This window comes from Pyrgilauda ruficollis, unplaced genomic scaffold, assembly GCF_017590135.1.
Source record: "Pyrgilauda ruficollis isolate IOZ18807 unplaced genomic scaffold, ASM1759013v1 scaffold11, whole genome shotgun sequence".
In the NCBI taxonomy this organism is placed as follows: Eukaryota; Metazoa; Chordata; class Aves; order Passeriformes; family Passeridae; genus Pyrgilauda; species Pyrgilauda ruficollis.
This window is the reverse complement of record NW_024509210.1, coordinates 11,213,710-11,232,213: the sequence shown is the minus strand read 5'-3', so window position 1 is coordinate 11,232,213 and position 18,504 is coordinate 11,213,710. Positions and strand designations below refer to the sequence as shown.

The 18,504-nt window shown below is 38.7% G+C and overlaps 1 protein-coding gene across 2 annotated transcripts in view; it reads left to right on the top strand.

Moving 5' to 3' along the window:
• Positions 1 to 18,033, top strand: part of ADK (adenosine kinase) — a 272,423-nt gene extending 254,390 nt beyond the window's left edge. For both annotated transcript variants that reach the window (XM_041473499.1, XM_041473508.1), the window contains exon 11: positions 16,865 to 18,033. In XM_041473499.1, the coding sequence (XP_041329433.1) occupies positions 16,865 to 16,989 (125 nt within the window). In that variant the 3' untranslated portion in view covers positions 16,990 to 18,033. The remainder of the gene's footprint in view (positions 1 to 16,864) is intronic.
• The last annotated feature ends 471 nt before the right edge of the window (positions 18,034 to 18,504 follow it).

The following is an 18,504-nucleotide window of genomic DNA, read 5'->3' as shown; positions in this document are numbered from 1 at the left end:
TCTGGTCGTTTTCGTGAGATTAATTGTATCTGTCAGACTGTTGCATAAACAAGCTGCATCAAGTACTATATAGTGTACAGAAATCCCTCCTGGCTTAAATGTTAACACATTGTTGTTCTTTAAAACAGGTTGTAGTGAATATTAAACAGTATGATAATAAGTGAGCATAATGTCTCTGATCATGTAAATTTCGGTAGAACATCTGCTTCCGATACAATTATTTGGACATCAGAAAAGAACGCAAAGGGTTAATTTGTTAAAACAAACCCTGAAAATATCTGGCATTGCTTAATATCCATTTGCAAACTTACTATTTTTTTTGGCGCAAGCTCTAAGGAAAAAAGAGGATGTTATGTCTGTGCCTGTTTAAAAAAATTATTCTATATAAGCCAAAACTCAATCTAATCCAAGATTTCTGTCATTCATTGTAACCTTCATCCATGTAGTTCTGTGATGCACTACTGCATCCTGAAGGCTCCAATATCCAGTCTGTAGTAGCTGTAAGGAGCTCCATTAGTCACTAATTTACTGGAAATATTACAAAGAGACTTTATAAATAGAATTGCAGGGCTCACTCTTGTAGCTATGAAGGGGATAGCAAGCAGCGTGTTACCAAATTAAAGCTTCAGAATTCTGTCCCACTTCAAGACAATATTCAACATAAGCTTAATCTTAAGCACATGAGTAATTCCATCCTTACTTAATACAGCATTTAAACCAAAGATATATGTTCAGTATATACTTAAATCTGTCTGAGAATAGGAATGTTTTTACTCATTACTTCAGTGCTTTCATGAATCAAAAAGGACAGAAATAGAGGGAAACACGTTAGGTCATATTATTCATACACCTTTCAGGGCATGCTTGTCACTGTCTATTGTTCCTAAATCACAAACAAGACTAAATTTGAACCAGTAGGTAACCGGGACTATAACATAAATAAGATCATCTTCAAGTGCTTGTCCTTGTATACATTTGCTCTGTTTATCAGCTGTGCCACAAAGCTGCTGCTCTTGTGAGGGAAGAGAAAAGAAGAGAGATTAGGTCTTGCCTATTTTGTTTTCATGTGTGTGCCATGTTTATCTCTGATTGTAGTTATTTTCCGTTCTTCAGTTTTAGGCCTCTTGAAATCAGGACTTTTGTTTTAATAATCCTAATTTTGTTCTTTCCTATGTTAGCTGCAGGAAGACTATTGCAACTAAATGAGAGCTTTAAGAACTGGTTTATAATATAATAGATCAAATTTAAAAATTGAACTCTAAAAAGCCTTCCTCTCTAAGTTACATCCTTTTCCCTGGTACAGTCATAGCTACTGGTTTTCTGTAGAAGGGCTAAAACATTTACTTTAATCAGAATATCCTGAATGGAAAGGCTGATATAAACCAGACCAATCTCTATTCCAAGCTACTGCCTTCCACCAGCAGTGTAAGGAGTTGGGGCACATCCTGTCAGGTTGGTCTTGGATCAATTGTGAGATTGCTTTCTCAAAGGGGAAAAATGATGAGGACAATGCTCAGCTGTGGAAGAGAGGGATAAAGGGACATATTCTAAAATATTAACTCTCCCTTATCATTCTAAGTGTTAAGATACAGCAAGATCCTGTATATTTGGGATAATCTTAACAAAAGTCCTGTATCACAGCTTATGGATGTGTATTATCTTCAGTTGCCCCACAAACATCTGAGGCATCAGATGCCTTTTCATTGGGCCACAAGTGCAATGCAGTCCAGTGCATTGTACAGTTCTCCCTCACTGTCAGGGAAAGGACCACAGCCGGTTTTCCCTCTGTAAGGGAAGTCAGCTCAGCCATGGCTAATCTGTCTGAGCTGTCCTTGCAGTTAGACACTTACCTGAGCATCGGTGTGTGAGCTCAGCCTCTTGTTGCACCATCCTTCTCTCTCCTGTGACTCAAAGCAACATGAGCTTTACAATATCTATCCAGAGTTCTTCCATTGGCTTCTGGGATATCTCAGGTCTCCTCTGGCACTCCATAAATAGTAAATTGATCATTTATTCTCCTCAGAAAATAGATTTTCCTGAGTTTAGTCCAGATGGGAGAATTGGGACTCATAACAGTCTAGATACACAGCTGATTCTAGTCTTATGTGTACTGTGGTCTCCTTCTTCAAGGGGTCACTTAATTTTCCTTCCCATATGTAGGAAATAGGATACTGGACTGGATAGGCTTTGATTTGGTCTGTGTTTCATTTGAGGGAAATATGTGTATTTTATCTGTGGCATACTTGTCGTGTGTTTTCAAACTGTGTATTTGGAGCGCATTTGGAGAAGTTCTTGAATGTCTCCTTAGCAGCAAGCCCTGTGCAGTAGTGTAGGTAATACTGCCCAACATACATATCTTCTAGCATTGGGTCTAGCACTGAGCCAGCTGCAGTGTTACTGTCCTGACAGAATTTTTACAACAGGAAAGTTATATTCTCTTCAGTGCTTTTCTGCTTCTTTCTTTGATTGAGGTTTTTATCAGTTGTTACTACTTAGGCAACTATACATGTAATGTTTTGATTTCAGAGTCCTTGTAGTAAAATGTTTCAAAATTAATCTCTTAACTAAAAATTCACTCAATGTGACAATATCCCCTCCTGGAAACCTAGTTATTTCATTCAAGCAGCAGAGAACAAGACTCCCATGGCAAAGTTTCCTGTACTTCTCTGGAACCAGTATATTAACATGACTGAACAGTGTTTTTTCTGGAACAGGTGTCTTGGCTGAGAGGGGAACGTGGGATATAATGAGAACTAAACCCCATCATACAAGATTTATTTTGCATTAGGAGGTCAGGTTTGTTAGACTCTATCATATTTTGAAAGATCTTTTACAGAGGCACTCTCTTCCAGAGGTATAACTCACAGATCATAGGGAAATTCCTTTTCAATAATTATGCCAACTTGGCAAATCACCCCTCATATGTTTATCCATGTAAAACTGAAAAAAAGAAAACTGTGTGGTTGTTTTTCACTAGAACCAGTCTAACTACTGGTTAACTCTTGAGACCTTAAAGTCAAGACAAGGTTTAAAGACAAAGTTTCTGGGCACTTGTAACTCTGTGAGTTGATTCAGGAGTTCAGCCTCCAAGGAGAACTAGCTCACCCCAACAGCTAGCAGCAAGAAATAAACCACATTCTTCAGCTGAAATGTGGTTTTATTAAGTTGGCACCAGGAATATCTCTGAATTTCTTAGCTCTTACTGCAGGCATCAAGTCATCTGCCACTCAGGCTGGTACAGTGCATGAATAAGAAACTGGGTTTTAAAATTGCTACGGGTATCTTTATGCTAAAATCACCTCTCTAAACAACAATAATACAATTCTGCTTTTATTGCTTACCAGCAACACTGCTACCCTTTACAAGTTTAAGCAATAATGGTTTACTTTGTAGCATCTCAGCACCTCTTGTGGTTTTCCAGAGTACCGCAGATACTTGCTTATAAATCTCTAAAATACCCATAAATTAAAGTTGCAATTCCACCTCCAGATTCTTATGACATTGAAAAATCACTTGAGCTTTGCTGACATGGCTTATGCCACAAGAGTCTTCTTAATGGAATTACAGCCTTAGTTTGTAGAGTTTGGGGAGCTCATTAAATTAACATTTTTTTATTACTAGTCAGCCCCAGTTTGAACCATTGCAGTAATGGTAATCAAAGCATACTTAATGGCAATAAATATGAACAGTTTGACCATCGTATGCTTTCCTTTATGCCATCCTGCTCTCTTCAGCCAGAGTAGGCTTGCCTTCTGTTTGAAGTCCCCTTTGTCATTGCCACCGTAACTAATGAAAACAATAAGCATCTGTTCTGATAGTTGCTGCCATTGTTCCCTGCAAAAGCTCTCCCCTAGAATCTGTCTAGTCACTGGAACTGAGTACAGAGTTCATAACAAATGAATAGGAGAAGGTGTAAAATCGATGTTTCTTCAGGTTCCATCAATATAAATATATTGACCTAATAATCTGCTATGATTTAGTCATACACTACATGGAAAGTACTAGAGTATGAAATGGAACCACAAATCATTTTCAAGTAGCATGATAAGGCAGTGACAGAATGATCGCAGCAAGTGTGTATTACTTATCACCATGCTATAGAGATGTTATACCATTCTCAAGGAAAAGGAATCCCAGGGTAGAAGGAGCTCTTCATTAAGCATTGTACAGCGACAGATAGGAGCTGATAGCAATTTGCCTCTGTCAGTATCAAAGGGGAGGTCAATGGCTCAAACCACCTGTCAATTTGAAAATGGCATTGGCAGCTTTCATGTGCTGGGCAATCTCATAAAGCTGCTAGCTACAGTTTGAAAGCTACAGTCACAATTTTTTGGTGCACGTTCTTCCAGAATAAGCAGTTCTCTCCCTTTCTCTTTCTTGTGAATCCCAGCATGAGCCTTATGAGATGGTCAACTCCTGTCTCAGCTACAGAGAACTACTCTGATAGAGATAGGGAAAGCAGCAAAAGAGGAGTCATCCTCTTTTATGTGTCCTTGTGTGAGTGGGCCTCATGGCATCCTTATCTCCTCTTTAGGAACCACAGGGTTTACTGAAGATACTTCCCTCTTTCTGGTTCTGTTTGAGCCAAACTGTCTCAGTAAAGCCATTTCCTCATCTTTAATAGAGAGGTTAATTCCAAGCATTATTTTTCCGTCTCAATCTAAATGTCTCTACAAATTAAATAAAGACCTTAGACTTGTAGGAGTTTGCCTAAAGGTTCTCACACTGTTCAAATTTTAGCCTCTGTTCATGAGGTAAATGCAAATGATTTTCAATAGAGTGACGTCCAGCTTTGATTTCAGAACTAAGTAATATTTGATATACTTCTGCATTATTGAAATACTATATTTCGTGTGAAATGGTCTTTGAATATATTATGCATATACCTGTATGTGTATCTATAAAACCACAGTACAAGAAATAAAAAGGTTCACAAAGAATACAGAGTGCACAGAATAATTGGTCATCATTACTCCTCTATTTTTAAGTGTTCGATTCAGAAACCTCTTTTAATAAAGGTCTGGTTCTGTTTTCTGAACATACTAGATTTGCTTTGGAATACCTTGGCTGAAGCTGGTGGATTTAGACAAGTGTAATATTGATAAAAATGGAAACATAATTAAAACCAGAATAATAATTCTTATGCTGTTGCTGTGTAGCCCCCATCATTTATGGAAGGAATCCAGTGATTTTTAAAATTTTAAAAATCATCTGGATGGGATTTGACATCATCAGAGCTGACCCTGTCTTAAGCCAGGGACTGGTGCAAGTGACCTAAAGAGGTCCCTTCCCACCTAAATTGTGTTATGGTCCTCTGAATTTTAATCCTGTTGGTATTAAGTTCCCAGGTGCCAGTTCCTGCTCCTCTGGAAATCCAGACTCAGTCATCTTCAGAGGGCAATGTTGGTGACTCCAGAGTAGGAGCTGACCAAATTAAAAAATGAAGCTCAAAGAGTGGGAATTCCATATTGCAATAAATCTGTTCTAGGCCAAAGGGGGACTGTACTCATGACTCTGTCTAATAAGTCTCTTATGTATTTCTTGTGCAAGCATTGTGGGGATAGAGGCATGTGCACATGTGAGAAATGAAATAAGCTCTTATGAATAGCTCCTATATGGCTATTCCAGGAGTGCTAAACATGCAAAAAGATCTGATAATGCCTTCAGCAGAGACAGATTTGAATGGCTTTTCAGAACACTAAATTATCAGTAAGCTTGTGACTATATTAAAAAGAAAGGTGCTTAATGGATTTCTAGGGCTCTTGAAGACTGGGAAAGAATTTGTTTACACTAATAATGAATATTTCTCTTATTTGTTGTATTTTCCTCTCTGTATAAATCTATGCTGTAAGGGCTGCTCTCCCTCCAGTATTCACTGCCTCTGGAATATTCTAGATTTGTTGAAATAGGAATACAAGGAGCTAGGAACCATTCTTTACTGAACAGCAGGAGAGTGATATCAGAAGCTACTCCATCCACTTATAGCGGTCTTTAATTTTTATAAGATTTTTATACTTGTGTAAAATACCTTGGGAAGTTGCCATCATTTTTTAATCACATTTAATAGAAGAAAATGCAGTGGACAAAATGTCACTGCTGTGAAGTACTCCCTCCTGATAACACCAGAGCTCTGAGATGCAGAGCTACTTGCCAGCTGGGAGCAAGGGATATTTTTTGTGGTGATATCAATTAAATGCATGTGTGCATGTAACTTGTAATGGCTGATATTTGCTACAAAATTTATCTTCACCAGCAAAGAGAGAGGGGATACTACTTTGAATCATTCTGGCTTTTCTTTGAAGTAAAGATAACTGTTGTAACAGAAAGCAGCACTCTCTTAGTTTTCGTTTGTACGGCCTTGGTGGCTAATTGCCTCTGAGCAATCCTGTTGTTACTGAGATCATGGTGGGTGAGATAGGAAGCTTTGAAATAAAAATACTTAGTGTCATCAGCACTTTGACTGACAGCCCATTTTGCCCATCTTTACTACTCCTGGTTTATAAACAGCATACAGGAGTATAATAGCTGAGCTGCAGAGAGGGCATCAATCTTTGCTTGCTAGGGGATAACCTGTCAACATGTCCATGACTTACCACCCCTGCGTTCTGATGGCATTCGGAACTCTGTCAGATAAACATCCCACAGAAACCCAGGCTATTAGATCACCACGTTATCTCTGTAACTGACCTTCTACAAACTAGAAAATCACCAGATTATATGCTCCCAGTTGATTTTTTTCTCAGTCTTAGCTAGAGGCACATAATTATTTTGATCAATAGTGTAGCCAGTTGCTAGTAATTTCAACGTTAGTATTGGCACATTTTTGAAATTTGCCACAGTTTGAATTGCAGCTACTTAAAACCATAAAATAGATATCACTCAGAAAAAACATGAGATATTTCTGTTTTCTTTTTAATTCCCTACTTCTTTGTTTACCATTTTCCATTCCAAATTATTTCTTTGGAAATAATACCCTCTTCTGTGCTGATATTATACACAAACCTGTTTGCATGTGTTGTTCAAGTATAATTGTGATTATACTGTTTTCATTGTTTTAATTGCTACCCTTCTCTTGGTCTCTAACTGTTCCTCCTAATTTCATTACATATGTATTCTTGTAATACAGTAATGTAAATATAGTATTTCACACTTTCACCTGTTCCATTTAAAGGCAATCTAGAAAAAGTCATAGTAGAATAAAAGTAAGGCATAACATAGTATACTTGCTGTCATTTCTTAAATAACATGTAGGAGCAAAATATCCACTTAAAAAGATCAGCGTGTGGAATTAAAACACCCTCAGAAGTTTCTAATTAGAGTGAAGCAGGACTTGATTCCTTTAGCCTCTGTGTCTCTCCTCCTGTCAGTGACATTGTCAGTGTTAAGGGAGCCTCAGTACACAGCAGAGGATTAATATTTTGCAAAATTGCTTTTTAAAAGGCCTAATTTACCTCACCATAAATTCAGTGACATTCTGGACAGGTTTTGTGAAAAATAAACGTCAAATAGGTTGTGTACACTTTAAAAAACAAACCTACTCTGTTAAAAATAGATTTTCAAAACCAATTACAAAGTTCCAATTTTTGCTGTAATAGCTATGGGACAATTACAAATTGGCTTAACGCCTCAAAGCAAGTCATCACCGTTTAAAATACTTTGTCATGCCTACTATGCCTACCCTCATAACATTTCATTTTATGTTAATGTGTCATGTGTTAGAAAATCATGTAATGATAAAGAAAATGTTCATGTGGAAGGTTAGAAATTACTTTAATGAGTTACTATTACCTTGCTTGCAGACTGTTGGCAATATTTTTGTGTTATTTTAATGTATTCTGAATAGAGACAGAGGCACTCGTCAGATTGGATCATCAAGAACATTCCCCTGGGAATCAGGGCAGGATATAGTCCCCTAAGAAATGATGTGTCAGATTTAGCTGATGCTATATTCGCAGGAGATAAAACACCACAGAATGAAATACAAAAACACACTGAAATATATTGTCTGTTTGACATCTAACATGCCTCAGTGGGTGCTAAGGGCATGGACACGATGACCATAAGGACACTTCTCAGGCCATGATGTTCACAAGCTGGGTCCTCTCCCACTTACAGCTCCTCTGTTATATAACAGCATGGTAAAGTCTCCCAGAATTTGTTCACTTCCCCCACACTGCAATGGGCTCATACTTGAAGTGGGAAGATGGCAAGATTGCAGTAAAAAGGAATTAGAAGAAAAAACGTGGTCCCAGTTAAAAGCAGTGGTAGTAGCAGTGCGTGTAGGTTGATTTGACACTGATCTCTGACCTGGTGGAAAGGGACGTTACTGTTATTGGTGATCAGTAAATTTTTGCTATCAATCCAGAACTGTAACAGATATTTAAAGAGGCAAAAGATATTAAGTGTCACTGTACTAAAATAGGAGCATTATGAATATAATGCTAGGGTAGGCTCTTTCAGCCCACAAAAGTCAGGAAATTCACAGGCTGCCTGGCTCCCATATTCCCTCTGCACTGGGTGTTGCTTTCTGATTCTCTTTACAAACTGCTGGCTTGGCTGTGTGGAAGCACACCTGCAAATAAAACTCTCCTGGGATTCGTACATATGAATCTTGGCTATGAAGTAAAAGTCGTGCAACCTTTTTTGCACTTGAATATATGTTAAAAACTAAGTAGAGGATAGGACATATTATTCCATTTTATTGTCCTTAGAACTTCATTGTATCTATAGTAAATTAGTGCAGTTCTCTTCCTTTTATTCCAAGCAGTAGATGTAATAATTGGTTCCATTTAGTGTCAATACAACAGACCTGGTTTGAGGCTCAGAAACTTTCCACAGGTACTAATAAAAGAAAGCTTATTTCACTCTTCTGTCTCAAAAATTTTGAAGAATTTTAGATTTTGCAGAACACTTCTAGGAAATGCTTTTAGGAAAAACAAAGATAAATATATAAATATCATCCTGGAAAGTATTTTTTTTTTCGAATAGAAAAGATACTTGCAATGAAAATACCTGTTTCTGGTTTGGCACATGCTGTGCCTTGGATACTCCTTGTAAGCTTGGAGGGGTTTTTTTTTTAATTAAATGTTTTCCCCTGGAGGCTGCCGGAGACAAGCCTAAGGCAACCAGATCCTGATCCTAAAGGAAATTTCCCAAAGCTCATCATGTGGACTCAAAAATGAAAAATAGGACCAAACCATGAGAAGTTATAACAGTGTTAGCATTTTCCTCTTTCACATTATTCTTGGAGCACATTATAGACTGAAATGGTTCTTTTCTTGGACAGTAAGATGCACTGGGGAATTTAACAGAGGCAATATGCAACAGGTTATAGAGTCCACTAAGAATGATTAATGCGGAAGGATGTCAGAGTATAAAATACTGCTTATATTTATAACAAAATATAACAAAGCTCCAGCTTTGAGCTATTCCCTCTCAGAAGGTGGACAGTATGCAGTCAAGGCACAGGGCAGTGATAGAAAATCTCACATCAATCTAAGTAGGCTTCACCTCAGGGTCTGTTTTCTCAATCTATGGCACAGCCTTCAGGAACAAACCACCACAGAGCTGCATACACCATTCCTACTTGAATGAAAACATCAGAGAAATGAGACTGCTGATTTTCCTTGGAGGGAGTCTCTGGTGGGCCTGAGCACATACAGGCCCTGGGAACTGTGATGACACCTTGTTCTCTGAGCTGCAGTGAGCTGGCCCGGTAGAGCCAAACAGTGGCAATCATGTGCAATCAATGCAATGAAATTATTCAGCCTTGAGTAACTGATTCCTAATGGAATAATAGGGGTGTAATGAAGTTTTATTTTTTTTTTTTAATTATCACAATTCTGCAGAAATCTTTCATTAACATTTTCCACATGTAGTGCTTTAAAGCTTTAGACACTGCGTGTTTTTTTTTTTGTTTTGTGTATTCAACACCTCCTCTCCGTTCCAGGAAAAGGCTGCTAAACTGAAAACACTCCTTTCACTTATTCATAGTTGTCTAGTAAATGCAAAGTTGTATTATTTGCATGTGTCCATAAATGACTGTATAACCTCAGACTGAGAAATATGTACACCCATCTGAGTGATCCTTACAGAAACTCAATGCACTGAAAATGTATCCATAAATAAGAAGAAAACAAGAGGGATAGGCATAGCGATACCAATATCACTGCATTTCTTAAAACGTGCTTGGTTTGGTATTCATGCTGCTGATTATTAAATAAGAAGTTTCTTGTACAAAGGCAGTGAAATGCTTTTAGCACGTGACCATTTTATAAGTAAAGTAAATACAGACTTCTGAAACATTTTAGTCGTGATCTCATGGTTTTGTCATTCTCTGGAAGTAAAAATATTGACATTTACCAAGCTGTTTGTTCCAGCTTTCTGGTCTCCTGCAGTTTATTTATATAACAACCTTATCGATGAGCCTCTTACTCAGCTCTCTAGGTTTAACTGAGTTGAGTCGATTTGCTACCACAGCTTCAAGTCGCTGTTACAGAACAAGCAAGACATCCTAATAAAGCTGTAAACGTGTTTACTCAAACATGGTATTGATTTTACTTGGAGAGGGAGAAGCTAGTGCTTAGCATGGTGTCAGGGAGGATGAATTTAACTGCAGTTTTTCATTGTCATCTGTCATGGTTGTGAAACACTAAGTGAAGCCACAAGAGGATAATTAGAATTGCCAGAAATTTAGCCCCTAAAATCAGTTAACCACTTGAGATTTTTGTAGTTTAATTAGTTTTTATTAAAACTTTCCTCCAGTGGTATAGTCAGGAAGGATTTTCTAGTGTTCTTTCCAGTGAGAGATTTCAAGGTTGCCACTTGTTAGATATACATCTTAAATGACCATTTTTACGGAAGGGTTGGTAACCTTTTTTCTCTCAATTGTAATTAGCCTGGCACTACAGTTCTCTATAAGCACAGAGCCATTTCATTTAAAGGAGAGAAAAAGGCACATGTTTCTATGCATGTACATTTGTAGTTAATAACATATATATGCATGTATGGCATCATTTTTACAATAAATTGAGAGAAAGTGTTATAAGTGCTTAAAGGTTGAAAGAAATATAGAGTCTTTGAAGACGCTTACATTTAATTTGTCTTATATACTGTAAGTCTGATGTGTCAGACCACAGTGCCAAAAGACATGAAAACAGAAGCCAAATCCCACCCTTAATCAAAAACGTTTCCATTTAGAATAGCCAACATTTGGTTTGATAGCAATGGGCAGGGCCTCTGGCTTACCACAGTTCTTGGCTGTAATATCCACCATCTGCCACAAAATTAAAAAAGGAGAAACCTCAGCATGTTGACGTACGGTCATTCAGTGACTATATTGCAGAATCCACTGATGCCAACATCTTTTACAAAATCTACGGTGGCTGGTTGGCTCTTGGCAGCAGCATTGCCAACCACCCGATTACTACTGACCAGGCTCATGCTACAACATTAGCCCTCTCCCACAGTGCTAAAAAACCTCAAAAAAAAAACCCCAATCATATCAGCCACAAGGCATTGACTGGGTAATGTTTCTTGAAAACTGCATCTTCCCACACTCCTGGCCTGGAAATCTAGTGGGATCACATAAAAATAGATGAGCGTCCCAGCAACTGTGATAAATTCTGTATATGAACAAGAGTGTGAAAAGGTGCTTGCAACTGTCCCCATGGGGAAATGACAGCATTTTTAAAAGTGCAGTTCACAAATTAGGCTGTAGAAATTTTAAATACAAAAAAGAGGAGTCAGCTAATCCTGGTCAGGATCCTTTTTGTGGCTGGGGCAGTTTTGATGGTGAATGGCCTGGCTAGCATAGGTTTTATACTTCAGGGCTCATCTGGAAGCAGAATTGTCTGGGAACATCACATAGCAAAAAGGTTTTGAGGGGCTCTGACGCAGGGTCAGCCTGTAATTGTTGATAATTGATGCATTTGATAATTGGATTTTTTCAGCTTTTCTCTCTTGCATTAAAAAAAAAAAATTTTGCCATGGGCATTTTATAAATGTTGGAAGTGTGAGAGAAACTGCAGAAAGACAAGTAGTGGGGAGCTGGGTGTCGGAGGCTATAAATGGATTTTCAGCCAGCATTAGTAATTAACAGTCATTAAAATTAATTTTCAAGTGTACAATTTGAAATGAAACATTTGGCTTCAATATGAGCTGTTTTTAAGTGTTGTTAAACCATTACTGGAGCAGACCAGAACTGTTTTAAATCTCCACTATTAGACTCCCACATTCCTGCCCAACTGCACTGGTTCTAAGTGTTCATTCAGAATTACCACTAATAATCTGGAAATAAAACTTTCAAAGAAATCACTGATTTCAGTGAAATTGCCTCTGAAATATCTGCTTTGCTAGAAAGTCAACTTGGCTCTCCTTTAATGATGTTAAGTTCTACTCAACTCTAAGGAGTAACAAAGTGAATACAGCACCTTTTGTGTCAGTCAGTGGACTGTCCCGCTGTGTCTTTTCAAACTTATGCTGACACCCCCAAAGAGATTTGAGCTGGTCTCAGCTGGGTCTGGCACCACTTCTGGCACTTGGCTTACAGGACTTTCCATTTGGTGGGGAGCACAAAAAGGAACAAAGCAACTTCACTTTTCCATCCTTCATTCTCTTTGTAGACCTTTGTAGACAGTTACAAACATTGTCTTTGAGATTATTTAATAAGGAAGCTGGAAGTAATAAAGATTAACTCTCAGTTATTTCAGGCACACTTTTCAAAGCAAAGTGATTCCAGAGTCCCTTTTTTTCTCCTGAGCAGAAAAGAAATAATTAAGGGCCAAAAATAGCTATTGGTGTGTTATAATCCCTTCTATCATCTGAGAATGCAAATACATTTTGTACCACTCCAAGGTTTAAGGCAACTTTTGAAGCAAAGTTGTCTTTTTTTCTAGGAAGATAAGTGGGATGAATTGGACCCAGTTCCAAAGAAGTTCTCACCATTAGTGGGTGCAAGGTGGTTACTTGGCTATCCATGCCTGTGAAGGACAAAAGGCATCCCAGTCTACTCTGAAAGCTTACCAAGATGGCTCATTACATCAAGGTGGCTTGCTAGACATTCTGCAACTGCATTTTCCCTTCCTCCACAAACAGTTGGCATGTTGGATAACGGGGCAGGAGGCAGACAGGAAAGCCTCGAGCTAGTGTGACAAGAATGATGCGCAAAGCTTGCAACGGCATCCACAACTCCAGCAGTGCAGAAATGCTGCTGCACAACAGCTGCAGCTAGAACACGGTAAACAATATTGCCTGAAGTTGTTTTGGTAAAATACTGAAGTGAGGCTGTCTGGTGTAGCCAAAGTTTATTGCTGCTTTCTGCACTCCGTTCCAGTGATAGCCAGGGACCAATTCAGACCACAAAGAAATGAAGTAGATGCTGAGCTACGTTAGTATGTGCTGGGATGATCTAGGTCTGTGATCCCACGCCTGTGATACAGGATCAGAGTTCAATCCTGCCCTTTTGGTCTCTGAAGTTGTAGGAGTGTGAAGTAAGTCTGAAGCCATGTTCACTTATCTTCTTGCATTTCCAATCATGGCACCTTAAGAGATTACAGCATTCAACTGCTTTTCATCTTCCCTCCGCTGCCCTGCTCGCTGGTTGGGCTGTTTGAGTGCTCACTAACCCACTTCAGTTTCAATCAGCTGTGTTAGCAAAGATCCCCTGCTCAACAGCTACTGTTTAAACTGATCTGGCTCCTTTTGACAGGGTATCAGGTTATACCAGCAGCAAAGCAGCTTGGTGAAAAACAGATGGGGGAGTAACTTCTTCAGCTGGAACTCAGATCTGAATCGATGCCTTGAGAGTATGACTCATGGGGTTTGCATCACTGTGCCTTATACACTGGGGGAGGCAAACTCTGAATTATATTCTGACCATGTTGCTTTTTACTGCATTAACTAAAAAGAACATTCTGTAGCTAAGGCAGCCAACCTGATAGAGCTTTTTGCTTCTCTGCTCAAACAACACTGCTTTCTGGTGTTCCCTCGGGGTCTGCTTTGCCAACTGCCTAGTCTTACTATGTGATGTAGTTCTGTTTGTGATATGTGTGTTTGTATTGTCATTCGATGCAGTATTGTGTCAGATACTGCTATTTCCATTTCATCTATGAAAAACATACCTTTTAAGAGAAACTCAACAGACAAGAGAATGGTTTGAGGGCAAACTCCCCAATGCAGTTTCTACATATGTCATATATGACAGCTGTACTTAATGTCATTTCTGCAACACTCTTAAATCACAGAGATCTCTCATTTCTGTCCCCAATTAGAACAAGATGTTTTTTTCACCTGACTCTGCTTTCACTTAAATCAAAATAAGCAAGTAGCTTCACTGAAGACAAAAGACTCATACTAACCTGAAACTACAATGAGCCTGGGAGGTGATGACAGTGTCAGTCTAGTTGGTATTAAAAAGTAATTCATGTTTTATGGTCCTTTGCTCTGTGGATTTTCTCATCTTCATGTATGTTTGATGCCTTGATCATAAATGTAGAGGATAGTTGTTCTTTCTTGTATAAACCTCGCTCTCTGAATTCATGCTCTGCACAAAACCTAGCCCCATGTTTGCCTTTGGAGACCTGCCCAGTGCATCTTCATACTTACTGAGTCAGAAATGGACTGTCTTAACAGCCTCATTTTACATATGGTTACAACTTGCTCTCAAGTTTTAACCACCCAGAAGCACACTGGCAAGCTCCTGCCTCCCAGGCAGTTTAAATTTAATGATTGACACCCTCCACATATCCAAGAAAGTTTCTCCTAAGAATGCATGTTAATTTAATGGAGAGCAGACCATTTTCATCTTGTTATTCAGAAACGATCTCATTTCTGCCAGGCATGCTGTTTGAATTTCTCAACTGTTACCCAACTATTGCAGCTGGACCATCCTGCCACAGTTGTGTTGTCTGTCATCCCTGACTGCCATCAGTGATAGTACTCACAGCACAATTTCTTCCTGTTTCAGATTCTTGTCTTCGTATATTGATAACTCCTGTCTTCTTTGCTTGTGCTTATGCACTTACCTTTTGTTGGTGAATGAGTCATTTTTTCCCAGCTAGCGTCAGTCAATATCTGTAAAATTCCAGCCAATACATGGTTCTCTAGAAAAGTATTTATGTCAGAAACATATGAGTTTTCTCCTTTTTTAACTAATGTGCTTACTCTCTATGGCCTCCCTATTCTAATAAAAAGTGTTTGATTTATCGATTTTCAGTTTCAAACTGTTCTCCAGTTTGGTGCAGTTTAGAGAAAACTGTGTATCAGTTAGGCTTCTTTTCACTATCAGTCAAGACCAAGAAGCCAAGATAGATATTGGTAATTGATGGAAACAGCTGTATTAATCTAACCTTATTTTTCTTGTTTCACATGATATTTAATCTCCAAAGAGAAGACATCATTGCACAGGATGAAATATTTTTATGATCTTCTGAAATTATGCTGTAGCGTATCACAAAACAAAATATTTAGAAACAGAGCACAGGTTAAATGACAGCATCACAGTACAATGTGGAACCTTTTCCCAATAGCAAACCAGATGAACAGAGAAAGTGAATATGAAAGCAAGCTAGCAAAACATATCAGCTTAGAATCAAAATTTGTAATATGTCAAAAGTTGGTACTTATGAGTTTTACACAGTACTTAGCAGAGACATGGTTTCAAGACTACATTTGTACTGTCAAGGCACAAAGCCTGAGCATGACAGAAACTTGAAATGGTGGATGAAATCTTTAAAAAGAACATCTTTCAGCTTGCTAGAATTCTGATTTTCTTGGGCAAGTCTCACCTTCCTTCTGCGATGGGACAAGGAAGAGAGATACATCTGAAACATATTAAAAACATATATATTCACAGGATAAAAGTGAATAAAATATTACCTCTAGAATGAGAGTGGAGTTTTAAATTATAAGATACTAAGTTTACTTCTCACATCTTGAAAGCCTCTTCCAAATTTAAAATACATATTTCACCTCTGCCATAAGTTCTGTCATGCTTTTGATCACAATAGCTTCAGCCAAGACAAAATGCTTCAGAAACGAGGGACTCAATCCATAAAATTTCTGATGCTGCTTGTACTAAACTTCTCCAAGTGCCTTTTTAGGACTGCCTACCTCTGTTCATTTAGGAGGTGCTCAGGTTTTCAAAGCACTCAGCTGCCAGTGATTCCTGAGTTTCCAGGCTGTGCAGGCTGTGGCAGCTGAAGCCACAGTTGTGTGCCCTGATTCTGAGAGGTGCCTGGTTCTCTGCAAAGTTTCCAGTTCAGGGGGGTATCTGCACAGGCTCAGGGGTCCCTACTGCTGCTGAAGTTTTAGATTAAATGTCCCATTATCAAAGGCAACAGATGTCATCTTTCCTCATCAGATAAAAATTTTTCACCTTCTTTGCACTGTGAGCACCTGTAACTCTGAATATAATGTTTCTCTATTACGTCTTTCTCTTTTTGGAGAAAATCTTGCACACAGTTGTGTTGGGGCTGTAGCTGTAGCCAGTAAGAGCAGAAGGGACTCTTTTCAGCAGGGAAAACTTCTTCTTTGTTTTTAAAATGTTCTTTGAGGAATCAGGGGTTATCTCTATAAAGAAGAGAGCAGGAATTCTGTTAAAATAAATTTGAGAACACTAATAATGATCAGTCTTGATAATCTTTAATTTACTGGAAGCTACCAAATGGAGACTTCACGAAGAAATAGCAGCACCACCACTCCAGCCCTGAAGTTCACTCAAGAGCAATTCTCAGTTGAAACTGGCCAGTCTGCAGGGGTACATACAGGCAGTACCTCAGTGCTTTGCCCTGTAACAAACTGATACACTCAAAAAACCAATCTGACCATTTTCTTCCTTCTCTTTCTCTCCCACTGTGTCCCATAGGCTTTCTGTCCCAGCTCGTCTACGACCGGCCGGTGACTGAGTGCATCCGGGCCGGACATTACGCAGCCAGCGTCATTATCAAGCGCTCAGGCTGCACCTTCCCAGAGAAGCCTGACTTCCACTGATAGTGGTGAATTGGAGGGATCAAGAGTAACTTCTGTGTTGCCATGGGATTGCTGCCTAAATTTTTCCTCCTTCCCTTTCCTTACCTTTCTAGTACCTGCATCAACGCTTCTGTACTTCTGTTCATTGTATTCTAAATATATATTTCTATGGTGTTTTCCATTTCATACATCTACCGCATCTCAGTAGTCTTAACTTTTGGGAACAGTGCTAAGTCAAGCTTATTATCTCATCCATCAGGAAAAAGTGTTCTATTTACACAGTTTCCAAGGAAGTCCCATTTAAATGACACTGCTGATTAACACCATTAAAATACTTCTGTTGAATTATCTAGTTTGTATCCAGCTGTGGCCAAATCCTATTCAACTTATGTGAAATCAACAGACCTGACTTTATTCATAACTTAACGTTATAAACAGGGAGTTCTATCTATCTAATAGAGTCAGATCTGTGTAAAGAGTGGTGTAAATGTCCCAGGAATTTCCATACATATTAGAGTGTACAAGATCTGGCCATCAGATAGTCCAGCTTCCATGAAAGTACATCACTGTTTTGTCAGTAATTTAAAGACCTGATCAACAGTTGTGATATCTTGCATTCAGCCATCTTGCACTGATGGCAGTAGCTTTGGGTCTGGCCACTTTTATCTCTCAGTACATCTCTAGGTCTATAGGTACAGTCACTTTTATCTATCAGGTGAGCTAGCAGATAGGTACTTTCAGTGATTTCAGGGCAGATGCATGAGTTGGTGATGAAAATAAACATACAGATAGGTCCTATCTCCTCCATGTGTGTTTTCTAGAGGCTGCATTAAGGTACACATAATGAAAATGAGGTACAGAAATATTTATGCAGGATATATTGACAGGATATGCCAAATGGAATCTCTGAAACGCACATTTTTAAACTTTTAATTTACTTTGGATAATAAAGCAATATGGTGGATTTTGTTTGTATTTACAGTATTCAAAAAGGTGATCTGACACTGCATTCATTACTTTGCTATGTAATTTGATACTGATAAATAAAAAATTGTCATACAGTAACTCCTGGTTTTGTTTTGTTATGTGTCTGTCTTTTTTCTGTGTATCCTACTGAAATGGGAACAAGACATGGATGCTTAACCCACAGTGCATGCTAAATCTCAATGTTTTATACATGACTTTCAGTGTCCAGGTGGGTGTTCATGGGTGATCTCAGCAGTAAGGAAGAGAAGGAACATCAGATTTGTGTTTGTACCACAGAAGAGATGAAAAATTAAAGGCTGAGGTTCACCAAAGAATGTTAAGTCAGTGCAGGGTTCACACTTTACTGCCCAGGATGGAACAAAGGACACACAGAGATTGAATGCTGTTACTGCTGTGTATCTATTGCAAAGAGCATGGGGAGGAATGAAGGCTGAGATCCCAATTCAAGTGAAATCCCAATTCCCTTGTTGATCGCTGTCCAGTCTGACACATTGGACAACAGGTTCTGTCATCTTGGAGATCACCTGGTGTGGGATTCCTGCAAGTGCA